The 27,033-nt window shown below is 39.9% G+C and overlaps 1 protein-coding gene across 1 annotated transcript in view; it reads right to left on the bottom strand.

The window, feature by feature from the left end:
* Nucleotides 1-9,795, bottom strand: part of AHR (aryl hydrocarbon receptor) — a 69,905-nt gene extending 60,110 nt beyond the window's left edge. The window contains exons 1-2 of the mRNA XM_084281311.1: nucleotides 9,372-9,795; nucleotides 1,649-1,836 (exon numbers count right to left, since the gene is read on the bottom strand). Coding sequence (XP_084137437.1) covers nucleotides 1,649-1,836; nucleotides 9,372-9,427 — 244 coding nt within the window. The 5' untranslated portion in view covers nucleotides 9,428-9,795. The remainder of the gene's footprint in view (nucleotides 1-1,648; nucleotides 1,837-9,371) is intronic.
* Between the last annotated feature and the right edge of the window lie 17,238 nt (nucleotides 9,796-27,033).

The following is a 27,033-nucleotide window of genomic DNA, read 5'->3' as shown; positions in this document are numbered from 1 at the left end:
ATAATTTGATGTTATTTTTATTTTTTGAACAATGTTTCACATATACCAGGCTATTTTATTTTATAGAAATTACAGGAAAAATATTCTGTTGTAATACACCCAGTATATACACTCACTCATTGTTTGAAAAATACTTTACAATTCCTATCAGGCAAAGTAAAACTCTGCTACTTAATTCGTTATTACACAATAACCAGTATTCCACAACTGTGGTCCAGTATTATAGCCATAGTAGCTGCATGTGTCTGTATGTTGTGGATATCATTGGAACAGTACATTGTTACTGAGTTGCAACACAGCTTAGGTATGCTTCAACAGTATTTAAATCGCATCTTGAGATGGATATACAACTTCCCTGCTGCTGAATGGCTGAAAGCTACCTTCATTTTCAAATTTGAAACAAGCAACTGATGTAAATTTTGGTGTAGAGTGATTATAGGCTTTTCCATCCTTTTACATCACGAAACAAGGTAAAGCCATGATTTTTTTTCCTATACAGAAATAATATCACTAATCCCTTTATTCCAAAACCTTTGAGTACAAGTTGTCTGAACAAAATAAAAACAAAAATCAAGCACTTCCACTGCATGAGAAATTGAGATCAGTCCATATACCACTAAATTTTTAGCTGGTAAGGACAGAGGTTATTTTCGTGTCCAAATAACTGTCAAAAAAATAAATGAGTGAGTAAAAAGAGACTGTTCAGCTGCAGATGCTGAGGAATGTAATTCTATCTTCAGTATAGTGTCATAAAACTTCTGATTGATAAAAAAAAAAAAAAGAGTACAGTTTTATTTAGATACCAGCTCTTTGCTTTATTCCAGCAATGCAAAGGACCAGACTATTTCTGCTTTTGCAGAGACTGGCATGCAGCCAACCACCACATTTCACCCTACAGAACAACTGAGGTAATGAAGGAGAGGGGTTGAACTCCTTTGCCACCCTGACACAGTACAGGAGGACACGTTCTGCTGGCCTAATTACAACTCTGAGCGCGGCTGTGTTACCTTCTCCCAGGCTGGGGTCAGCGAATACCTGCCCACACAGTTGGAGAACCTCAGCTGTCATCTTAATGCCTCATATGCTGCTTTAATCAGGGCTTGAAGACAGGAAGGACATTGCCTCTATTTCTTTAGAAGTCACCTTCATGATAAACTATAAGAAGGAGTACTAACAGTTACCCTATGTAAGTCTTTTAACCTATATGAAGTCCTAACCTATTTTAAGTCTTAAACCCTATATGAAGCGTTTTTCATGCATCATTAAGCAAAGCATACAGCTGACGGGAATTCATACGACATGTATTGAACTGTAATGGCTTTAGGAAGGCTATTTTCAGAGGAGGAAAAAATAAATCTCATCTCTTCTCTTTGAAAGTCTAAGAAAAAGGACTGGAAGACTCATAAAGGGTGATACTATTTCCAAATGCAAAGCTTTGAAAGACTTGTGATTTTAAGTGGTTACATTTGGTTTTCAAGAAACTGGAAAGCTTACTTTATACAGTTACATTGTACATATCCGTGCAACTGGGTGTTCCCTTAAAATACAGATAAATTTAACAAGTTTAAGTACTTAAACAGCTGAAATCAGCCTACAGTATGAACAGAATTCTACAAGCAGTCCAAAAACATAAATTCCCAATCCTTACCGTCAAAAAAACTTTTGGCTCTCAGGTAACTGACGCTAAGCCTAAGCACAGACAACTTATCCAATTTGGCGATAACATCTTGAGGGAAAGGCAGAAGGCTAGCCAAGCGATCCAACTCCGCATTCAGACGATCCCTGTGTCTCTTGGATGGATTGGACTTGACTCCTTCAGCTGGGGATGGCTTTACTCTGTGGCAAAGAAACAAACAAAACATAAACAAAAGTTCCATCCCAAAATGAAGGTAAGGATTTGCCAAACCTAACATTACAAATAGCTTTTTAAACTGTAACATGCAAAATGTTTTTCCCAACTGACTTCTGTTTCCCACGGAAAAAAAAAATAGAATTAATCTAAGATCATTTAACTCCCCCCCAATACACCCACTATTAAATGAAGCAGTAAGAGCTGCGATAGCTATCTGACCACGTAACGACCATTTGAAACCTTAAGAGATTTAGCACTTATTAAAACCCTCCTATGGTTTCACTTAAACTTCACTTCAGTTCTTCCAAACATTTGTATTAAAAATAATTCAGTTAATATCTATTAATATTTGTGCACAAATCATTTGACAGGCTAGTTTTAACTTGAATTGCAATTTTTCACAGGTGTCCTTCATTCTTCATCAATGTTTGGAACAGGTTATTGTCAAGTGAACACAACAAAAGGCTTAGGAACTTGCTAGACAACAAGGCATTCAAAACTGCACAAGAAAAGAGATACAGCTCAGTCAGCAAGTAAAATCTCTCTCGCTCCCACTATTGAACTTGTCCTGTAGATCAACTCCTAGCTGATGGCATTCCACTTGAGTATGGCATGAAAAAGGCATGCCTTTGTAGCTCACATAGTACAATGTGAAAAGCTTTCTGTTATGAAGTAGATAATAAACTTCTTGTAAACCTGCTGTTTTCTATTCATATTTGCCCTGAGCTCCAACTCCAGATACCTGAATACAAATACTCATACCTTTTCATACATGCAGTAGTCTAAAAACAGAATTATGCCCCCTCCTCACTTGAATTATATTTAGCCATACCAAGCCAACACTAAAACCAATTAACTTATCTGTGCGAGCCATAATACATTTTAGAACATTTACCACACTGTTTCCTAACTAAAGAGTGATTAAATTCCCACTTCTCCCACATCACAATTGTATTTGAGAGCTGCAGCCATTACTGATCTCTTACAATTTGGCTGCTTTCATAGGGATGTTGGCTCTGCAAGGTGCATCATTCGTGAAAATACTGAACATAAAGACTTCAGCAGTTAAATTCTTCAGTATTTTGTTTAGTCTGCTTCCAAGTTTTGTCTTTAAAACCCTTTTTTAGATGAGAAACTACAAAAGCTCCAACAGTTATTTTTGCCGCTGCTGAACGTGAACCATATTGAAAAATAATCTCATCTTGTGCTTCCAGTCAAAAACATAGCGATAGAGTGGACATTCATTTTCTTAGCTTGTTGTTCTTTTTATTCCCCTCCTTTTATGTTTCAATTACACTTCTTAGTTTAAATTCAAACCATTCTTTTTACAAGCACTTGTCAAAAACTTGCACTTACGCCTGGCTACCTGGCCACTGGCTCTGCAGCTGCCCTTCTGTACATTAAAGGGCATGTTTTTTTATGTGTAACCTGGTAACTTGAAGGTGCAAAAACATAAAATGATAGTGAACGGATAAAATGCAGCAACTACTTACTCCTTAAGTTAACCTTGCGACAGACTAAGCACTGCCTAGGACACAGTTGTAGCACAGCTCTATACTACGAGCATTGGAAATGCAGGAAAAGAGATGGATCAAGAGGATAAATTAAAATTCTTCTACTACTACTTCTTAAAATAAAATAAAATACTATCTTAAAATAATTTAGTAAAGTTTTATTCACATTCTCTTATTCTGGCAGGATATTCACTTGTACAAGAATAACACAACTTAAATATAACCTTAACAAAATAAAGTCCAAGAACACCAAACATCACCACCAACATTCAACATTGCTTCATAAATATTTTTATGTATTAAACAACCATAAATACAAGCACAGAATAATGAATTCCAAACCTTTAGCAGATAACAGGTGATTAACAGCCAGTGAAGAGCTCACCACTATCAAATCAAACATGTTTCTAAAAAACAAAGGTCCCCAGGAAAACTGTTCACCATATGCCATCTTTTCCAAAAAAAAAAAAAAAAAAAGCACTAAATGCTACCTTCCTATTTTCACTACTGTCCTCCTGCCTTGCTTAAAACTTCTATGAGCAGTTTGGCAAGTTATGTTGAAATTATATGAAACTGTGCAGTTACCTTGTCAAACTGTGGGATCTAATTGTTTTTGCTTTACTTTCAAGTAATTTTTCTTTCATACTTCTAAGTAGTCCAAAGCATACAGATTTCCTAACCATAGCATTCATTTCTGAACATCCGGTATTTGCAATATAAATCTTACCATCTATCCTCTCCTTCCAAAGGAAATACTGATTTTTCCTAATTTTATCCTTTATGACACAACTAAAATCCATGATATAAACAGAACAAGTATCTTCAGGGACAAAAGAAATTAGTGTGTAAATGAAGGGGGAATAAGTAGTGACTTGAACCATTTTCCATTCACTTATATAAACCCTCGATGCTACGGGCAGCCCGAGCTGCGTTGCAGAAAGTTATCTTCAAGGAAAATGGAATGCTACGTCAAGATTAAATTCACACACATTTTATTTATAAAGGAAAAAAAAAAAGACTAAAAGACTGAAGAAGGGAACAGATTTTAAGCTGACTTTTTGGTTCTTAATCTTTTACCTTACAGGAAATTTGAATTCTCTAATCAATCAAAGGCCAGAGGTCTCTGTGCACTCACTATCTCTTAACTGAACTGAGTCCTTATCACCCAACAGCTGTAAAACAAGCAAGGACAGCTAATTCTAGTTCTAACATTAGAAGAGATTTGCCATCATAACATTAGTTGACTACTATTTTCAGAGGTTTACTACAAACAACTTAAACAGAAGTTTTAATTACTAATGCTTACCATGTGTGTACTCAGACATTAATAACACTATGTTCTTAAGAAGTGCACGAGTATCTGAGTCTTCTTATTAAGAGGCCAAAATAAATCTCAGTATTTATATGCTAAGTTGTATTTTTAAAGGAAAATTGATGCAGTCCTTTGAAAAAGTGAAAACAAGACAGATTTATTTTGTTCAACAAAGAATTCTATAAAAAAAAAAAAAAAAAAAAAAAAGAGAGAAGCACTGAAAAGCATGATGCCTTGTTCACAGGACCAAAGTGTGAAATGAACTCAGGAAATAAAATGATGTGCAAGAAGAGCATTCAAGAAACAGATAATTATGTTTAAAAACTAATTAAGAAGTTCATCAGAATGGCTTTATCACTTAGAAAAAAACCAGCATGAAAGAGAATATGCATGTCACCTAACCGATGGATTTAATCTTTTCAGCTGTATGTATTTTTCATCTCATCTTTAAAATTTCATGAAATAACATGTTTTTCTTCTGTACGTTACTCAATTAACTGTAGCTCAGGTATATGAAACACACCAGTTACCACTAAGCATGTGCTACATAGGTGACCTCCCCCCAAATTCTCTGTTTACTTTAACAACTGAAAAAGATTCCTACGCATGTATGCTCATTTCCCAAACCAAATTTACCATTAATGAACGTTCAGGTGATGATTCCTTTGGAAGCAACAGATACAAGACAAAATATCAACCTCTTTGACCAAAAGCTGTTGTTAACCTATCCTGAAAGGGCAAGATACACTTTCCAGTGCTTCCTTCAGCAGGCAATGAAGCCAGCAAAGGTTTAGGCAGCTGAAGGGATAAGGTTGTTTTTACAAAGAAAAAAAAAAAAAAAAAAAAAAAGAAACACCACACTCCAACCAGTGGTGCGCTGCTTATCGGATGCTGTACAACTGTTTGTCCTGAAGGACCAAACAGTCTCAGTTTGCTCAGGTTGTCTTGGTGTCGGAATGACCCCAACAGAGCAATGGAGACAGCCAAACACCAGCCAGGAGCGAAAGCTTCTTGCTCAGTTCTAACATACTGCGATAGTGTTTCAGATCACAAGCCAAGCCTATTCAGAAAGGTAGGAAAAAAAAAAAAAAAAAAAAAAAAAAGCATGCTCTTCACTGCTGGCCACAGTATCTACATTTGACTATATTCATTTGTGGCAGATTTTCTTTCCAAAAAGTATACTTTTGCAAGAAGCATTGCCAAAAAAAAAAAAAAAGACAACAAATACAAACAAAGAAACCACCACCACCAAAAAAAATCAAAGAACAAAACCCACACCAACCAAACCTTAGAAAGAGTCACTTTCAAGTAGCAGTCTACATGTAACATACAGGTAAACCAAGACTGGCAGGGTTATCATTTCTAAGTTTATTCTACTTATGGCAAACAGCTTTAATGTCTGCCTTTCAAACGAAAGGTGTAAACTGTTGTATATATGATACTGCATTAAACAAAGCAATCTTTTAATGATTGTTTTTCTTTACTGACGAAGTTGCATTTTGAAGGCTTGTTCTAGCACTTCTCATTTGTTTGTCTTGAAAGAAAACATAAACAGTCGTGTTTTTTTTCTTTTGTTTTTGTTTTTTTTTTTTTTTTAAATTAAAAGTATCTCTGCACTGCTTTCAGACATTATTGTGTCTTAATTTGTAGTCTTAATTAAGAAACAACCAGTCAAACATTTTTCTCTGGAATATTTAGTATCATGAATACTTTTAAACTAACTCAGAACAAAAGCGTATCATTTCTTATTTAGTCTTCTTTTTCAAGAAACATGCTATTACACTTTCTGCGTCTGCACAGTATGAAACATTTAGATCCCCCCACCCCATTCCTTGTCTATTACATTCATTCAGTTACGAAAAACAGCTCCTATCCAAATACTGAACAAAAAAAAAAATAAAAAAACAGCAAATCACAGCTAGATAGAGGCAGAAAAATATAGAAATAGAAGAACTACAAGGTGGATCGATTAGTAATATAACTTCTTTCAGATAATGTTAGGATCTATCTCCAGTAAACCCCACCTCAATAAAACTTTGCATTTTATCCTCCTAGCACGTAAAGTCAGCGATTCAGCTACCAATCACTTGAGAAAAGGAATACAAGACCTTCAGAAAAAAAAAAAAAAAAGGAAAGAAAGAAGGAAAAAGCGGGGGCCATGCCCTGCTCGCCAAGCCCCCGGGCACGCAACACCGCCACGGGCTGCGGCCACCAGGGGGACCCGCCCGGCTCCGACGGGAGGCTCCCAGCGAGTGGTTTCTGCAGCACATTACATTTTACTGGAATGCAGATTGTTTACTAGGCGCCTTTTTTTTTTTTTTTTTTTTTCCTTTCTTAAGATGACAAGATAACAAGATGAAGTGCAGGAGCACTTGCCATTATTGCTTTTCTTTTCCAGCCGCAGTACTGTAGCTCCCTGCTGAATCCGAAAGGCGCTTTTCAACGCTTGGCACTGTCGTGCAGCTCCCTGCCAAGTTCAGTCTTCTCAAGGCACATAAAGACAGGGTGGTTGCAGGGGAAGCTTCCTAAATCGGTTCTGAGTTATCATCATGGCTTTAATGAGTTATTTGCACCAGGAGCAAGACGTATTTCTTCTCCTTCAGTTTTTCCCTAAGCACAGTAAGGCATTGTATGAACAGCTTCTTCCAATTCTGTAAGCTAGCTGCCTATTGTTGCAGGTTAACAATCATCAGGATCCTTTCAAAGGTATATATATGGCAAATTAAATGTTTTTAAAAACTATCTACAGAAGCAATCATTATAAAAGGTACTACTCCCAGCAATACATCGCTTCTTTAATTTTGCAACTCTTTTGGAAGAGCTCTGAATTCTGCTGGGGACACAAAATATCAAGTTCAAAGAGACTTGGAGCACGGCAGCATCAAACCACAGCGCAAGGAAACAGCATTGGGACTTTTCTCCCCTCCTTCCCTCCAGTCAGTTACAAGAGCTTACAGCCTCTCCCTGTGGTTTTTGGCCCAAAGGTACATTCTGTAGTAGGAGACATGAGAAATCAGAGCTCTCTGACCCACCAGCAGTGATACGTAAGGTTGGTCTAACAGCACAAGGAACTAAAAAGTACAGCTGTTAGGAAAAGAAAAAGCGATGCATGCCAAATAAATTCATCTTGGATACTGATAATTCTTGGTAACCCAAACAAGATAGGTTAATAGTAATGCCTCCTCTTCTACGGACAGGTGAGCATACAACTTTAACATTAATACCTTTATTTTAAGAGGAAACACTTACTTCTCCCTTTGGCTTTAGAGGGAGAAATTCCTCAACAGAGATATGATTCCCATTAGTAATAAAAGAGCCTCCAAGTTCAACTAATAAGACAAGCACGGCCAAATTATATAAAGAGAACATCTATGCAGAAAGATGATTTACATAGCTACTATAGTAACGCAAAAAAAAAAAAAAAAAAAGTTTCACATCCTCTAATCCAGCCTAAGAATTTAATAGTAAGCCAGACATTAACCGATCTTACCAAAAAGGCAGAACACCTCACCCTTTCGCAATCAGAACTCAAGAATTATTTGCCTTCAGCAACTAATAGTTGACAAACACTACCAGTGCCTTTTTACTTCTTCATGAAAAACCAACACTAATTTCGCTCTTGAAATCCAGATCTGTAGAGCAAGTCAAATTCAGCACCTCTGTTTGGAAATGAGTGATCAAATGAAAGAAAAGCAAACACTGCTGTTCACATTATGACTGTACCTTCCAGCAAGGGCTTTAAAAAAAAAGCCACGTTTAGACTTCTTGTGCTAATTTGTAGACCGAGAATCTGGATATGCGTATGTATTCATTCTAACAGCTCCAACCGTAAAGGCGCAAGCACCCCAGTTAATTCCCCTCCCCCTGAGACGGTTGTCTGCTCTAAGTCTAAAACCATACAATTTACATGAGAGTTTCATGAAATATTTGTCCTTCTTTTTAACGCTTTTGGAGTTTCGGCAGTTACCTTCCACAGGAGCACTCCTCCACAATACAGAGGGCATTTTTTGAGCTTTGTATCACGCTTAGGTTATTTTCCCTGCAGCCCAGCAGTTCGGCTTTACTACTTTTTACGACCTATAGGTACTCGACTTCCAGTCGAAAGCGCAAGTTCAACATCTCCCGTGTCCTGCACATCGCCGGCCAGCGCAGCGCCCGGTCCTGCGGCAGGTGCACAACGTGCCACTGCCCAGGTAGCGAGCCGTCCCCCCGCCACCCGAAGTTTAAAAATAAAAACCGCGGCCAGGCTTCTTTCTCCTGGCCACTTTCGACCTTACACGGGACCCGCAGGGGTGCCGGCGGCGGGCTGTGACCGCTGTGGTGCGGCAGCGAGGCCGGGCCAGCGCCGGGAAGGGGCCGAGCGCCCGGCGCTGTCACCTCAGGTGCCTGCCGAGCCGGGGCGGCCGCGCACCCGGCTGCTGCCTCCGCCCGCCCGCCCAGTCGCGGGGGACGACCCGCTTTTAACCAAGCGAAATGAAACAAGATCACCGGCCCCGGGACACGGCGTGGGGCGGGCACGGCTCGGCTCGGCTCGGCGGCCACCTTCCCTCTCCTTCCCCGTGCTGAGGGGCGCGGGCAGGGCCGCGCAGCCGGCGGGCAGCCGCCCCCGGGCAGCCCCATCCGGGACGAGGCAGGGAAGCCGCTTCCCCGTCCCCCCCGTGCCCTCCTTCCCAGCCCGCCGAGCGCCGCTTACATTTTCTGCACAGGTTTCCGCCGCTTGCGACTGGCGTAGGTGACATTGGCGTTCATCCTGCCGCCGCTCCAAGGCCACCGCCCTCCTGCCCGCCTCGCTCCTGCTGCCGGGAGGGGGCGAGCCCCAGCGGCGCCGCAGCCCCGGCCCCGGCCTCGCCCGCGGGCCCCGGCCCTGCCGCCCAGCCCGCAGCGCGCTCGGCTTCCCCGGCGCGGCGAACTCGGGAGGCGGAGGCGCCACGGGGCGGGGATCCCAGGTGATCGGCGGCGGCGGCGGCGACACCCACTGGCCGCCCCCGCGGGGCACAGGTGTGGGGGCGGCCGGGGCTTTCCAGCGCCGCGCCCCCCCGCCCCTGCTGCCGAGGCGACACCGAGCACCCGGCCGGCCCCGCGGACTCCGCGCCCCGGCACGGCCGCCGTCTGCTGGCCGAGCGCCTGTCAGTGTGCGCGGCGCCGGGCCGGGCCGCGCCTCCCCGCCCAGCCCAGCCCAGCCCAGCCCGGCCCGGCCCAGCCCCGTGCCCGCTCCTCCCGCACGGCGCTGCCGAGCCCCGGTCCCGCCCCGCCCGGCTGACAGCGCCGCCGCCCCCTCGCCCCCCGGGGGAGGCCCCTCGCGGCGGCCGCGCTGAGGGAGGAGGGGGCGGCCGCGCCGCCATGTTGGGAAGGGCGGGCGAGGGGAGAGGAGGGCGGCCGGGGGCGGGTGGGGTAGGGGAGGAAGGTGGGCTGTGGGCACCGGCGACGTGAAAATCAAATAATAAAATAAGAAATGAAATAAAAGTCACGGTTGCGAAAGGAAGCCCAGCCCGCCTCGGTTGCAAGATGAGGCTTGTGTTGGTCACCTGCCTGCCCCGAGGCCTGCAGCCTCCTCGCCTTCCCGCTTCCCCGAGGCTGAAAAAAAGCGCTCAGGCTGCAGGTCACCGAGTAAACAAGCCAAAAACGAGGCGCTGCCACCAAAACGAGGGGCTGGGAGGGATCCCCAGGTAGGAGTGCTCGTGGGTGGACAAGTGGAAATGCACAGGGCTCCACCGAAGACAGGGACAAGAGGACGCTTCGGGGAAGTCACTTGGGGCAACGCTGCAACTTCCTAAGCACCAGAAGGAACGAAGGGGGTTATTAGCCCAGGATGTGGTTAATATCTCATTAGGGGGTAAATCCGTGAGTTATTATGCTGACATTTTAAACTAAACACTTATTTTAAAGGAAAGCAGCAGCGTCACAAAAAAAAGTAAAAGGTGCTGCCAAACTGCTGACAAATAAAACTGTTTAAGAAGCCTCCTGATGCATTTGTGACCCGCCACTGCTTTGCCTTCCTGTATTCTTCCTCTGTTTCCTCTCACAAGAGCAGAGCTCTTCACCCGGAATTAAGACAATAAATTTTGTCTCTGCACTAAACTTGGGAGACGGGGAGTCGCCCTGTGTAAACACAAGCTATACACAACCGTGACTGTGACAAGAGCCTGGCTGACCCGTGCTGAGAATGAGGAAGAGCTCCCTTCTGCTCCCATTGAAGCCCACAAAACTCCAGCCACTTCCCGAAGCAAGCGGCTGAGTCCAGCCCAAGCGATGCAGCCACAGCCTTGGCCCCTCTGCTGCTCAAAACTCAGGCTGTTGACTTTAGCACAGGTCCTTGCCTTTTTCCTTCTCCCAATTCTCCCTGCCTGGCTGGGAGGAGGCTGAGGCAGTGTCCTTGGTGCTGGCTTGCATCTGCCTGCAGAAGCTGGCCAGGCTGTAGGAATTAAAACAGCAGCTAAGAGCACTTGCGCATTCCCTCGCTGGCTGTTGAAACCAATACTGTGGTTATGCAAGTACTCCTGCTCCGGTATGCTGACAGAGGTTATTAGCTGTGGCCCAGGTATTACCATATGGCAGCTGCTGGGAAAATAGAGCACTGCGGTTGTGCAAACCTCAGCACAGCCAGTCTCCTGGCTCAGGGGCAGCCGTGCCGTGCCGAAATGCAGCAGCTTTGCTGAGGAGTCCCGGCTGCAGCCATGCTCTGGTTCCAGCATCCTGTGCATCCCACAGTGGCATGGGCCTCGTCCTCAGAAGCTCACAGCGTGAATTAGACAGCATAACACACGCTTGTTTACCAGCTTAATTGCTTGAGTTTAATTGCCTGGGAAGCTATCCCAGATGCAGAGTGTGCTGAAGCCGCAATATTCAGATTAAATTAATTTAACTAAATCTTAAAAATACTAGTGTGCAAGTAGTTGATCAAATACTGTTTTGAAAAATATATCTTCAGCAAAGAAAAATTGCTGAAATCCATTAAAAATATATATAGTAAATTAACTGTACATGTTAAAAGGTCAGTGCATTGCTTTTGCATTCCTGCCACATTCCTGGCCAAACACCTTGGCAGAGGATGTCAGCTATTTGCCATTATCTGTCACTCTGCAGTCCCTTTCCTCTTTATTGTCTTCTCTCTTCACTAGATGTTGCCAGCATCCTGACTGATAGGCAGTAATGTGTGCCATATCCTACTTCCTTCTCTTCTCCAGACTCTTTCTTTTGATTTTAGGACTAAAACTGAAAATGCCATTTACTCCCTCCAAATCCATCCATCTAGCCAAACACTCTATTTCTTCCCGCTTAAACTTCCCAGTCCCTTTCACTACTCTTTTCACCCCTAACCTCTTCCTGCTCTCTGGTTTCTTCCTCTGTCAACACAAGCATGCTCTGATCACTCCATACACAATACAAATTGCTGCTCTGCTTTCATTCTTCTCTTTAACTATATTACCTTTGAGTTGTAAACCTAATGACGTTGTTTAAAGCTCCTCTTCTTCCAATTTTTGATCATTTCCAGTCGGAGTTTCCTCACTGCAACTGAACAAAGTCTTCAGCAACTTCTTATTCTCTAATGAAAATCCACCAAGGTCTCTCTCCACTGAGATATCCTCGAGATCACAACGTTTGCGCTGCTTAGATACTGTCAGACACGCCCATACTTTGCAGAATCACAGCATGGTTGGGGTTGGAAGGGTCCTCTGGAGCCCATCTGCTCCAGCCCCCCTGCTCGAGCAGCACCACCCAGGAGCATGTCCAGACAGCTCTTAAGGATCTCCAACAAGGGAGATCCCACTACATCTCTGGGCAACCTGTGCAAGTACTCATGCTGACTCATCTATCAGGTCCAAATGTACTGGAGGCCACATGAAGAAGGAGGTAGGCTTTAGCCTCCTCTGATAGATGTCATCTCCCAGTGAGTTCCTTTTTGGGGCCATGGGAATTTACATGGTACCAGTGGAGGTCTGTGGTTGCACTTCAACTCCCAGATTTGGAAGCAGAGAGTAAGGAAAACTTGCTGCTAGGCAGAAACTATATCTTCTGTACATCCATCCATACAGTGCAATCCTTTTCACTGCCTGCAATTGGAAATCCGTTCCTATGGGTCAGATACCTTTTTAACAACAGATAGGACATGCCAGATGTTCAGAACACAGACTATCATAAGATGCATGGAGAATTTCTATTTGTGTCATTTAAGCCTTTTACACAGAGTTACCTAAAAACAAACAAAAAAAACAAACAAAACTTAATATCAGGTTATCTACCACTCTATGATTCTATGATTTTTCAAATCTGTCCTCTCCTGACACTCTTGCTGTCTCTTTGCCCAACACATCATTTCAGTATTTTCTTTTCCAATTGTTTATTTGGGTACAGTAGAGATCTTGCCTCATATTCAGTGTAAAATGGACTAAAATGATAGAACTATGATTCAGCTATCTTACAGCCTCCTTTACAGCACAAGGTTGTTTTGTTTGTTTCTTTCTTTAATTATCACTCTTTTTTAGCAGTAATACTTGGTCAGGTTTAACATGTTTTGTCTTACAAATGAAAACTGTGGCCGATATTATGTGGACAATTAAAGGGTTTAATACGTATGTTGATCATTTTCATGTATATAGTAGTACAACTGACTGACCTCCTCTTACTTTATCTCTAGGATGCTACCCAGCTGGCTTACTAGGTCTAAACTAAAGATCACAATGTCCCTTAATAACTTGTCTAGAACCATCAACAATCAGTTTTCTCCTCATTACTCAAATCCAGCATTTCCACTTTTAAAGTCATGAATTGTAATTCTATCCGATAATGAGATTTTTAAGAGAAGTGTGCCTGTGTATCTCATGAATCCTGCCTTTCCTATCCTTAACATGTGGTGAGGTGCCACAGGCTCTTCCATATCTGCATAATTATGATCCACTGAAGCTTCCAGAGCTCTTGCTGGTCAGCAGTCACATCTGCTGTCCTGGCTCCAATATGAGCAATTACCTTCTGACCCAAACATCAGTTCTGCTCCATTTCTGCTTCTCCTGCCCTACACAGACCCCTCACTCATTTCAAGAGGTGGGCAGCTGCTTGGAGGAGAGGACTTCTACTAAACAGACAGAAATTCCTGAGTGGGATGGAGTTTCACAGGATCACCACAAGACCAACAAAAATCTTGTCCCTTGGGAGGAATTTATAAGAATTATAAACACTGCTTGCTATCTTAGCGTCATCTCTGACTCATTTCTCTCCTTTATCCTACTCTTTCTGTCCATGGCCAAAACTTTACTCCCCTCAGATAACTCTGTGTGTTGACTTGTTCTGGTTGTCTTCAGTGCAAATAACATGGAAGAAATCGGGTTTGATTATTTGTGATTTCTTTTCTGACTCCCTGGAGACGAGAAAAGAGAACTGTGGTTTAAAATTGTAATTTGTGCAGTTCAAGTTTTGGGGATATGCAGAACTGTCACTTGTTTAGGAATTATTTGCCATTGCGCTTTTGTTCTGCTGAGAAAGGATATCTGTGGTGACTCAGATAACTCTCTTCATACTCAATTCAGGGAACTAATCATTTAGGGAAGTTCACTTGTAACTGAATACCCTGTATATTGATTTTTTAGTGACTGAGAAAGTCACACAAATGATTTATTGTGAGGAACTAGGTTTATTGAAGAAAATTCTTCCTTGCCTTTTTGGAACTTAAATGAAAACAATTTTATCTAGAAAAATAAAAGCTCTGAAATGTGACTGACCGTACTTTATGGTGACTGTTTTTTTATAGAAGCCTTATTTTCAGGTACTAGTTGAACAGTAGGTAGTTTTTATGAGAATTAGATTGAGAAGAAGCTTTTTTCCTGCTATTTGTATTTGTGTCAATACGGGAAAGAACCTGTGCATTCCTTTTCTCCTCCTCCCCATCTCCACTGTGTCTGTGGGAGCTTCTCATATGTCAGTGTTTAAAATTACACCCAGTTTTCCATTAGATATACAACCTGAGGAGCATTTCTAGAATGAAAGAAGAGTCATACAAAGCACAAAAGATTTGAAACAATTGATATTTGGGCAAGTTGCCTCTGATCCTTATAAAATTGCTCATGCTGAAAGGTTTTGGTTAATAATGGTATGTTAATTACTTTAAATTCATTGAATTACACTAATCCAATGAAATCTGTAATCTCAATTGTCATGACAGAGGCCACAAAAAATCCTGAGTAGAATAGAAACACAATTAGAGACAGCATTCAAGACTATTCTACTTCCAGAAAACTTGAGAAATTAATAAGCATCATCTGTGAGACTATCATGATTCTTCTCAGATCCTATAATGTGGAAAACAAGAACCATGTTTCACCCATAAGTACAAGAAAATAAAGGAACAAAGGAACAATATCATTACATAGTAAGTGTAAAAATCAGCACACTGCTTACTCTTCTCAGGTTTTTCTCTGATATACAGAAATGAGCAGACTGGAACAAGTTTATAAAGAAACAGCCTTCCAGTTAGAGAACTGGTGCTGACCTGATGGAGAGCAGCTCTGCAGAGAGGATCTGGGAGTCCTGCAGGACAGCAGGCTGTGACCAGGAGCCAGCAATGTGCCCTTATGGCCAAAAAGGCCAATGGTTTCCTGGGATGCATTCAGAAGTGTTGCCAGCAGGTAAAGGGTGGTGATCCTGCCCCTCTACTCAGACCTGGTGAGACCACACCTGGAGTATTGTGCTCAGTTTTGGGCCCCCCAGTACAAGAGGGACATGGAGCTAATGGAGTGGGTCCAGAGGAGGGCTATGAAGATGATGAGAGGACTGGAGCACCTGTCATATGAGGACAGGCTGAGAAAGCTGGGCCTGCTTAGTCTGGAAAAGAGAAGACCTCATCAATGTGTATAAATATCTGAGGGGAGGATGTCAAGAGGATGGAACTGGTCTCTCTTCATTTTTTTCCAGTGACAGGATGGGAGGCAATGGGCATAAACTGAAGTGCAGGAAGTTCCAGCTGAATATGAGAGGGCACTTCTCTACTGTGAGGGTGACAGAGCACTGGCACAGGTCACTCAGAGAGGTTGTAGAGTCTCTTTCTCTGGAGACATTCAAAATCCGCCTGGACGCCATCCTGCACAATGTGCTCTAGGTGATCCTGCTCAGCAGGGAGGTTGGACTGGATGAGGTCCCTTCTGAGGACTCTTCAGAGGTCCCTTCCAACCTCAATCATTCTGTGATTCTGTAACTACATTTATTTTTGTCCAACCCTCTTCTCCCACAAGCATTACGAATACATTTTATTATATGGGTAGAATAATTTTTATGTTGTCATTCCAAATACCAGCATGACCTCCACTTCTTCCTTCTCCCCTCCCTCCTTGTCAGTGGAGTACGTTTATGTTAGTTATGTCCATAAACAAGGAGTTGTCTGTAACTACAAAACCCATTTAAAGAAAAATGCCATTTCTACATACATCGTACAATGTCCATCTTTCTGACAGTTAGATTATTGGGATCAACGAATACCTTCTGTTCCTTTCTGGACGCTGAAGCTCACTGGCACAGAGTGTAACAGACACATTATATTTTCTTGGTTTCCTTGCTACGGTGACTGCATACAAAATGCAAATTGCAGATTGTCACAGGCATGTGTTAACCCCTAAACTGTTCCTGGGAATTATGTGAGAACACACTAAAGCCATGTAAAGGACCATTCTAACAATTTTGAACCACCAATGATTGATTTTTCATGTCTTGGATGTTGTCATGGTGCTGGCAAGTTCACTAGTACAGGTATAATTCTAGAGTGTATTTCTGATGGTTTTGGCCATACAGTTAAACAAATAGCTTACACTTTTTGTAAGCTATTTGTATGCAGAGGCAGGAAAGTTTGGGTCACAACAGTAAATCACCATGACAATCAGCAAATGTGGGCAACACATGATCCAGCTGCACCAGCGTATGATCTTGCCGCACCAAGACGTTCTGTGCCGTTATACTCAGAACATGAAGAGCTGACCTTTTTTTACTTCTGCTTTAAAATGCTGTTGAACTATATTTATTAACAGGGCTTTCCCACTAAATTGGCTTATAATATTAACAAAACCTGTGGCTTGAGAGGGTCTGAAACAAGCTTACAGTGATGATGGCTAACTCAGTAGGCTGCAAATTCTCTTTCTGCTCTCATTAAGAAGAAAGGGTATACACAAAGTAAGACTAATGAGTAAAAAAAATGATCTAAATTAGAAGCGACAATACAGTTACTGTGCCAGAGCCTAACTTCTGTACCAACAAACCTGAGCTAATTTTAATAAATATAGCTAGCTGTCATAAATTTTAATTTAGCCTTATAAAACCTTTCTGTGACTAAGACAAGCTACAGGTATCACATTAATGGCTTCGTATTCTCTCTTTTGCTTGGGACTACCTATCAGTTATAGAATGTACACATAGAGAAGAATATGAAAAAATAACAAACATATGCCAATATCTAAATGCCAAAGGTCAAGGCTAAAACCAATTTGTAATTCATGGAAATTTCTCACACAGACAGCTTTCCATGAACACACTGCATAATTAATAACAAAAAAGAACAAGCAAAGAAGAAAGCCAAAACACAGTGTTTTTAACACCTACTCAGGAAATAGCCTGCCTGAGAAAAAATGTGGCATGTGTTTGTTCTTTTGAAAGTATTTTCATGAACACGATAGAAAATACATTCACTCATTGAGTCCCTGGTTCTTAAGAATGAGCTGAACCTGTGTCCTGGCAGCTGATTGCCCAGCCCATCCCTTAAAGCTTTCTGTCACAGAGAGACTACAGCTGTGCTAGGTGACCTGTCTGGGGCTTACTGAGACACTGTCTCAGAAAGTGACTGCAATTTTATGTAAATTCTGTAATTTAGACCCATAACATCATTTTTCTATCCAGCGTGACTACGACTTCCCCTCATTTCAGCATGGTTTTCTTTGATTTCAGCTGTGACTGAGGCAGCCAAGGAAGTTGAAAGAGGAGAGGGGACAGTGAGTCTGTTAGGACAGGAACACAGGGAAACAACTGTCTCTGGAGAATGAGTGCCAGCACAAAACCAGAGAGTGACCACATTGCACAGAGCAAACAGCATTGCAGAGAAGGCAACAGGGGCAGGTATCTGTCCTAGAGAAGCACTTTAAGACTTTTGTTCTGCAGAGAGTAGTCCTGGCATGTTTTTTCTGCTCAGCACTACAGAAGAACATGCATGCACTGAAAACTGCCCGCAAGCCAGTTGATATATTGTTTGCTTTATCTCCTCTTTTTTTTCCACATTTATCCTGTTAAGTGTCCCAACCAGACTGTGTTTACATGTATCCCTAAGCAAGCCACAACTGTTGCTAGCTACATATCATCTTTATAGTCCCATTATCTCCAGTTCTTTTAATTCAGTCTGGCCCGCAGAGTACCTCATAGTATTTAACACTTACTAGCAATGAGTGTTCTGAAAACTTCTTATTAGTGTGCCCTGCATGCAACAGAGGTGTTTAGCTCTTTGGTTGTAGTGACTCACCTGTTAATTTTCACTACCAGTTATGTAGCATTAGCTTCAACATAGAGCCTGAAGTACTATCTGAAATGTTGGGTTTTAAGTCCTAGCTATGCAGAAGTTGTCTCTTAAAAGTTAACATACTATGTACACAGACAGAAAGGTTCAGAATGTTCTTTGAATATTTTTCCATTTGCACTAATATCATTGAAGATGCTGAATTGGAAAACTCTGTCTTGTAAGAACAGCTACACTTAATTATTACTTAATTATAATTTGTATTTGTATTTTATTCTATATAAATAATTTTGTAAGATTCCTAATGAATAAAATACTGAAGTGGAAAAGCCTATCATAGGCATATGTTGTATAAAAGATCTTTCCAAAATAAGTGCATTGTTTTAGTGATTATTTAATCTTCTAGAAAACATTAGGAAAAACAGCTTCAAAACCTACACATTGCCAGTTTTTATGACCACAAGTGCCAATTAGCAATTCCAGTGATATCAGCGCAATAGTGTTCACTAAAAGTGTTTCCCATGTGCTTCACACAATTATTCTTACTACGTCCCTATAGCTACAATACATTGCATCACCAAGATACCACAAAGCTTTAGCAGTTTATCATTTCCCCTAGTCAACAGAGCTGCTAGCTAGTCTATCTGCTAGAGATTAAAAGTTGTTCATTTTAGATGTATAAAATATAGCTTTTTTTTTTTTTTTTTTTTTTTTTCCTCTGAGGGCATATATTTGGAGCCACTTCACAGTTTTTCATAAGAGAGGCTTACTGAAAGAGATATCCTAAAGGCGGCAAGACTCCAGAAAACATGATTTTTTGATCCAGGATTTCTCCTGTAAGAATTCCCTGACTCTACACTTGGTAAATTTGGATCTGTTATAAAATTAAGGGTGATGTTTCTATAGCAATGGGCAGTGTGAAGGATGTGCCTTCAAAAATATTTCAAGGAACTTCAAGGAACATAGGATAGTACTTTCAAATAGACTGTGATTTGAAAAAAAAAAAAACAAACTAAACACAAGAATTGAGCGAGGTGGACTCATTGATGTTAAGTACAACAAACATCTGTGAGCTGGTCTGTCTGAACTTTTCAGCTGACCTTCAAGCTTGGCTTAAGGTGACCTGTGGTCTACATAGCGGCCCAAGACTAGTGGGATTTTTTAATTTTAATTTTAATTTTTTCCAAAGTGGGAAGAAATCATTTCTGATCTTGTTTCTGCCTAAACCATTAACAATTCAGGAGTTACAGCTGAAGGATACCTAATTAAATGCAACAACTCTTACTTTTTTTCCCTTTTTTTTTTTTTCTTCTGTTTTCTAGTAAATATTTCTACTATTCCTACTAAAAGTATAGTAGATTACTCCTATGGTACTTTTCCTAGGAGTACATTGCTACAGAATTGATCAGATAGATAAAACTGGAGAAAAGGAAAGAGAATAAGCAGAGTGGACAAGGAAATCCAGAAAGAATAAAAAGCCAACAGTTAAAAGATGGAGTTATTGAAGAGAAAATTGTAAATGGTTGAGGAGAAACTTGTTTCCAATAAGAAGACATTAAAAAAAAAAAGTCGTAAAAAAAGCCAGAGTTACAGTAGTAGCTCATAGAATCATGGAACCTATTGATTTTTAATAATTCATTGAGGAAAGTGACTGTAGGATCAATTGGTCATATGTTGTTCCATTAATAAAACCTTTTGCAGAGTTGTTCATGACAGAAGCTACTGTGGCAGAGAGCCATACGATGAATCCTAGAAATTTAATTTCATACGTATGGCTGAGCTGCAGCATCTGGGTATTTGCTAGCCTCTACAGACTGTAGACATAGCCTTTATACAGCCATGTTCTAGATTCAGTCTGAAAAATGGACAAGGAAAGGGAAAGACACAGGAGCAATGTTCAGCTTGTTTGCATAAAAAATATTCTGTTGGCCTCTTGACTCTATTATTTACAATAATTCCTTCTCAGTGAAGGCTTCAGGGAAAGGCATACACAGGGAAACCTCTGCCCCCCCCCGCCACACACTCCTGCTGTAAACTAAAAAAAAAAAAAAAAAAAAAAAGCCTTTCTAAAAATGGAGACCTGAAATAAAGTGACTTTGGGATATTTGTCTTCCTGTATGAACCTCTCCCCAGCCACAATTGTTCCAGCAGCCCATGTTCCAGAATGTTATGGCTAGGTAATGTTTGTTCAACATGTATTGCTAATCTTGTATAAAATATTCCGGTCATTCCCATAACATTCTCAATATGTAGCAAGTACATATTTCATGGTCTCCATTGTTTAAGACCAAAGGTTGAACTAACGTCATGACAACATTTATAGTGGACACAATGAGGCAGTTATCTTCATTAGGGCACAACCTGGTAGTTACCTTGTGTGTGTTTTCCCCTTGCTTTCCTTCCTTTTGTAGTTACACCAAGAGAAGAAACATAGCTTGCTGTTTTCTACCCTTCATCTCAAACTTTTCTATTATAGGCAGGGCAGAATAAATTTCCAGCATATGACTTTTGTCCTAAAATGTTACAGTTCTTGATAAGGCCATAATATCATGGCTGTGGGTCACTGGAAAAACTGCTTTTATTAGATTAAAATGCCATTAAGCACAAGAATTTCATCATCATTCTGTTCTTGCTATGGATATCGATGCTCTGATGTTGCTGAGTTTGTTCCTTCAGCATCTAAGATCTTCAGCATCTACCCCTAAGCAGCTGAATACTTGCTACAATAACATAATTTCACACAGACATGACTAATTGCATTAAGCTTGGTGATTCTGTTGATTTCTTAGGCTTGTGGTGGCTGGAACAACCTATTGTAATCCTCTCCAAGTTTATTACAACTGCTTTCCATAAGCAGTGCAAACTCAGTGATATACATGCATCTAACTATCCTATAATAATTTATATATGCCTAACATTCAGTCAGAAGAAAAAGTAAATTTCAAACAGTAAACTGTATTCAGACTTAGAATAGAATTTTCTACAATGAACAAGCACTTCTGATATATGCTGCAATGCTTCAGGAGGCGGGGAAGGAAAGAATATAATATACTTGCTGTTAAATTACTAACAGTATGCTTTTTCTTGACATTCATATGATAAAAGAACTGCCAATATTGGTAATATTTGATATATTGTGCTCATTCAATTGACTCTTCCACAATAACAGCATATTTGCATGCATCCAAACAGCAGAGGTACTCCATATTTTCAGAAATACTTGATAAAAATGATGTAACTTATAGAATAAGGTTTGAACAGTACTCCTTATTCTAATACATCTTTGTCTTTATGAAATAAAACATTGTTTTTGAGTAGCTAGGTCATTTCCATCTATATAAAGCATAGAGATCACTGTTTAGTCTCATTTTAGTCTCTTATTTCCCAATCCCTTCAATCTATTTAGCTTAGCAGATGTACAGAGGCACACAGATGGAAACAAATCATTCCTTTTCAAGCTTGCTGTCCTGATTATTTACTTAAACAACAATCTGATGGCACTATTCCTGTCTTCTCTTGCAACTGCAACAATTGCGAAGGAGATATGGGGAGAAAAAGCATGCTAATTTCTAAAAAAAAATCATGATAGGCATCTTGCCTATCTTATTGCCCTAAATCAGTCCTATTTAAGAGAGGTGACTCTCCTCATTGACTCTGAGTAGCATGCTGCATTGCACGGGCTTCTGTTGAAATTAATTGTTCACCCAAACTAGGGGTGCTGTTTGTATCTGAGTGTGGGTACACGTGCTGACTTCCTTCTACGATGGGATGAGCTGCAGTTGTATATCATTTTCTCTTTTCCTTCATTTCCTATACTCTAGCTTCCACTGAAGAAACAAGACATCAATAGGAAGGAAAGTCAGTGTGCCCTGTGCATCAGGATAGCTGAACTGCAGGATTAATTGCAGACTACTCCATCGCTGTAGTCTAAATGCAATCAAGGAAGAGATATTGCTGAATATCAGGTTAGCAGAAGCTAACCAATTATATGTACTTCTGCAATTTCATCATACTATTCTATATCCTTGGTGACAGGATTCAGAAAAAAGCCAGTGGTGCTCACTGCTTTGATGAGCAGACACCTGTACTACCAGCTGTACAGATGCTCAAGCTTTTATGCCTTTAAAGTCAGTATTCTGCAAGCCAGTCACTCAGACCAGCAATCAGGTAACAGTCTCAAACAGCAATTATGCTCAGTCAGGAATTTCAAGTGATATTTGGACCCTACAGGACTTTCCTTGTGGGAACTTGTCATGGCAAGTTTGCCCTGACAGAGGGCTTTAGAAAGGAGAGAAATATATATTATTTCATGCAAGGCAAAAAACATTTAGGAGAAGTTAAAAAAAAATCTATACACAAGGGTTCAACCTATTTCTTTGAAAAATCAACTTTATCGGCAAATCACACCACTGAAAAGAAAACAATCACCTTGTTTTAAGCAGATAAAAGTGGCACACTTTTGATGGACTCTCCTTTCTTTTCAAACTTCCTCCTACTTGACAGATTCTTGAGATTTGCTGTTTCCTTTGATCCCAAGCTTACTGACTTCTATATGTTGCATTCCTCCTAAGCATTCTTACACCAATACAACCAACATACAGGAATTTTTCTCTGGACCTTTGAAGAGGTATGAAGAGATTGTACCATTGTTTTGCCTTTTTTAAAAAAAAAAAAAAAAAAAAAAAAAAAAAAAAAACTCTTCCTTTACTGCTTTCTTTTATCTAACTCTTAGCTTTTGAGCAGGCAAACAAAAACACAAAGCTAAACCCATTAGTCATTGAAAGTACCTACATCACCCACCATCAGAATGTATTTTGTTTCTTCTGCAGCTGTACACCACACAAAAACACATTCATGTAACCCCACATGAATGTGGATGTTTTGAAGGCACAGGGAAAACAAGGAAAAAGAGCAAAAGAAGAAAAAAAAAAAAAAAAAAAGTTGAGTAGAAGTATCTTCTTTAATTGCTTTCTTACTGAAATTAAACTGTATTCTTCAAGATATCTAAGGTATAAGTTAACATGGAAAGTAGTATTACACATGATTACAAAATACATTATTTTGTGGATAGTTCTTAAGACAGTGCTCACATGCAGTTTCATTTATTGTGACTCTTACTGTATTAGTAAAAAACAGAGGCTGAAATTGGAAGACAACAGTAACAGTGAATTGGAAAGGTAGTGGAAAATTACAGGTGTAGTATGCAAGTTGAAAGCTGTTCTTATAATTCAGGCTGAAGTGTTTCTATTTCTAGAGAAAAAAATAAGTACCTAAGTTGCATGTAGGGCAATTTATTTGGATTGAGCAGAAACAGCAAAAATTCAGACTTGCCAGAAAAATCAACACTATGTCCAAATTTCTTTTCCAGAAAATAAATCCTTCATTTAGGCATGGTTAATATTTCCAGCCTCTGAAGCAAACACTTTAAAAAAACACATTGTAGTGCTTCTCAATGTCATTTGACATAAGGTCAGGATTAATGCTCAGTGCATTTGCTGAAATAAATGAAGCTCATCTGCATCATAAATTAACTACATATATCCATCTCTGTTCAAAATGGATGCAGATTTGCTATTTGTTATGGGTTTATACATTACCTTGCATAATGAATTCAACAAAATACAGGCTCAAATTTCACATACACACTCTGACACTTTCCATGTACTACCTGTTCCATGTGAAGCTATGAAACAGAAGTAAATAGGCATCAGTTTGTATTCTGTATAATAATAGATGTGAATTACAAGTCATCTTGAAGAGTCAGAATTAAATTGAACATTCAGCTTGAAATCTAGCAAATACAGAATAAACTATGTTTCCTAAAATACCACATTACAAATACAAATAAAACAATTAACACAATACAGATAACCAAAAGAGCAAACCCCAGTAGCAACATACTGAAGTCCAGGTGCTAAGTTGCTCCTGAAGAGCTGTTGCTACTAGGTGGGTTACAACGCAAAGCATGAGAGGAGGTCCCATGGAAATGTTGCTTTTAAGGAATTATTACTTTTATGTGGTTTTGCTGCAAGCAAGCATACAGATAATACTACTAATTTAAGTAACTAATAAATAGTTCCTGAACAATAAAGATACTGTACACACCCTTACTAAGCAAAATGCTGTCACACCCATTTGCTTTTATTCCATATTTTCACCTCTGAGTGAAACAAAGTCAATCTCCTCTGTCAGTTCTCCCCATAAGGCCTCCAATAACCAGTGTTTAAAGGCTTTGGAGGGCCAGAGGCAGTGAGAAAGCATGGGATTTTAGGGGCTGTCATAAGGAATTTCAGATGGCAGCAGGAAATCCAAATCCTTCCCATCAGCCACTTTGGCAAACATTTCAAAAGCTCTGTAGGAGTGAGCTGGGATTCGTAAATCCATACATCCCTAGGCTTCAGGTGTAGTTCAGGAGGCTCAGATTTTTAGCATAAATAATGCAAACAGCCTTATTGTTAACAGGTGGTGGTTGGTCTCAGTTTGTGAAGAAAGATTATTATTAATAGCATAAACTCGTGTTATAGGTACTAAAAAAGTAGGTAGTTGTAAAAATTACAAAAAACAAAGCTAGAATATAGCACTGACACAATCCTAATGGAACCAGGCTATGCGGTAGGAATAGGCCAATAACTAAAAATATAAAATCATAGTAACAAGTAAACATATCCTGTATCATGACAACAAAAAGGAAAGAGTAGCCAGGAAACAACACAAACTATTTCCGAAATCAAACAGAACTGACCTGAAGCTTGGAGGCAATGGAGTAGAAGAGAGGTTAATCTGATCATGCAGCAATCCTTATGACCCCTTTATGTTGATAGGATCATTCCTCTTAAGAGGTATTAAAACCTTTGGAGGAATAAATATGCTAAATTATGCTGAGATTAAAATGCTCATCAAATTTTATTTTGCTAGTCTTCAGAAAGCTGTAAATATCCGTACCGTGAATTCTGCCCATGATACCTCAACTGCCTCTGTATCTGAAGGCAAGGGGCCGGTTTTGATTGACCTGTTTCTGCAGGAATTTATTGATTTGTCCCATGTGTTCCCTCACTGCTTCAGTAGTCTTCTCACTTCAGCATTTAGAAAACCATTAGGTTTTCCATTTGCTTCAAATAAAAATAATGCTAGTGAAATATAAACAGTCATGAATGAAACCTGGTTTCAATTAAGTTTAAATTAAGATGTCTATAATTTAAACTTTTGGAAGAAATTGAAAAACCCAGAATTTCTGATGCATATTGTGAACACAGGAACACGAGTATGAACACTGAAATAAGACTGAGAAGATCAATCAACTTAGATGCTTTGAACCATCCAGAAGTCAAACAACATTGCATGAGAAAAACAAATGGACCAAACAAAAGGGAAAAGATGTAATGAAAATAATTAACCAAATATTTTTCTTTAATTATGATGTACTACTGTTAACGATGTTCACTTCCCACTTTTAGCTCCTACAATTGTCTTCCTTTGTAACATCTAATCACAAAACACAAACTGCCTCAGCACAATGTAATTCTTTTGGGTGTAATAAGCTTAATGCTTTATATAGCAGTGCTAAACCTAACAACTGTATGTGGTCCTCCACATGTGAGGTGTAACTCATGATCATATAAACTACAATGTATAAATACCCCAAAGTAGACAAAGCTATAAATTACTTTAAGTGGATTTCAAGTGTCAGCAAATTGTGTAACACAAAAATATTTGTCCAAGACAACTTTCAAGGCACTAAAAATATATTTACAAAGCATGAATGAATTTTTCCTTTTGCAAGAATCTGCAGCATAGGAGGTCCATACGTACTATCCTCTATAAACCCTAAATAATCAGATGCAGTTTCAAAAATATTTGAATTAAACTAAGTTATCAATGATTTTCAAATAAGAAATAATGAAAAAAAATAAAACCCCAGTTCCTTAATTTTTTCCTATCTGCCAAAAAAAAATCCAGTAAAAGTAATAATGCTTTCTAGGGGGAGGGGAAAGTCACTGTGTCAGCAGGTCTGTTTGCCTTTTTTAAACCCAAGGCAACTTCTGGGTGTACTGTCAAATCCCCAATGAAAATGCAGCATGCCTTTAGTTTAAAAGGGAAAGATTTTCTACGTATAAATGTGTGCTATAACTTTGTAGACTCATAAGGATCGATATTTGCATTAATACCAACAGTTAATTATCGCTTCACCCCTCTCCCTTTTTTTTCTATTGAAATATTACACGTATTAAAAATAATTCCACATCTTTTGAATCTGATTTTTTTCATGAGAAAGTCCTCTTAAGTTTACTTAAGTGAGTCCCATTTCCTTTCCTATTATAAAAGACCAGTTCCAGTATGACAATTTCAAATGTCAAACATTTCCTGCCTATCTACAGTACTTCAGGTTATTGGAAATGAGGCATATTTCTTATTCCAATGCACCTTCTGAGTTTGCTGTATTTACTTGTTTTTGCATAATCTGCTTCCTAATAAAAAAAAAAAAAACAAAACAAAACAACAACAACAACAAAAAAAACTAGAGTTATCAACAGACCTAAGCAATTCAGCATGTCATGATGTAGTTGTGTAGGTTTTTGTGTGAGCAAATAATTCGGTGGGAAAGTGAAACCCATGTGTATGGTTTCACAGCTATACGACTTGATGAACTGACATTTGCAAAAATACATCTGACTCATAGTGCTTCCTATTTCAGGGAAAACTTCTGGAGCCTCACAGTTCACAAAAGAAGAAACCTATGCAGACCTTTTGAGTTGACTGGGTGGTGAGACCAAGTTCAACCACTTCCCATCACCAAATGGGACACCAGTTTCTCTTTTCACTGACATTTTAGCAACAGGCATAAAGTCTAATATTCAGGGGAAGTATTGGACTTAAAGGTTAT

Source organism: Netta rufina, assembly GCF_964035555.1.
Source record: "Netta rufina genome assembly, chromosome: 2".
NCBI classification, from domain to species: domain Eukaryota; kingdom Metazoa; phylum Chordata; class Aves; order Anseriformes; family Anatidae; genus Netta; species Netta rufina.
Note: the sequence above shows the minus strand (reverse complement) of the source record. Positions and strands in the feature narration are given on the sequence as shown.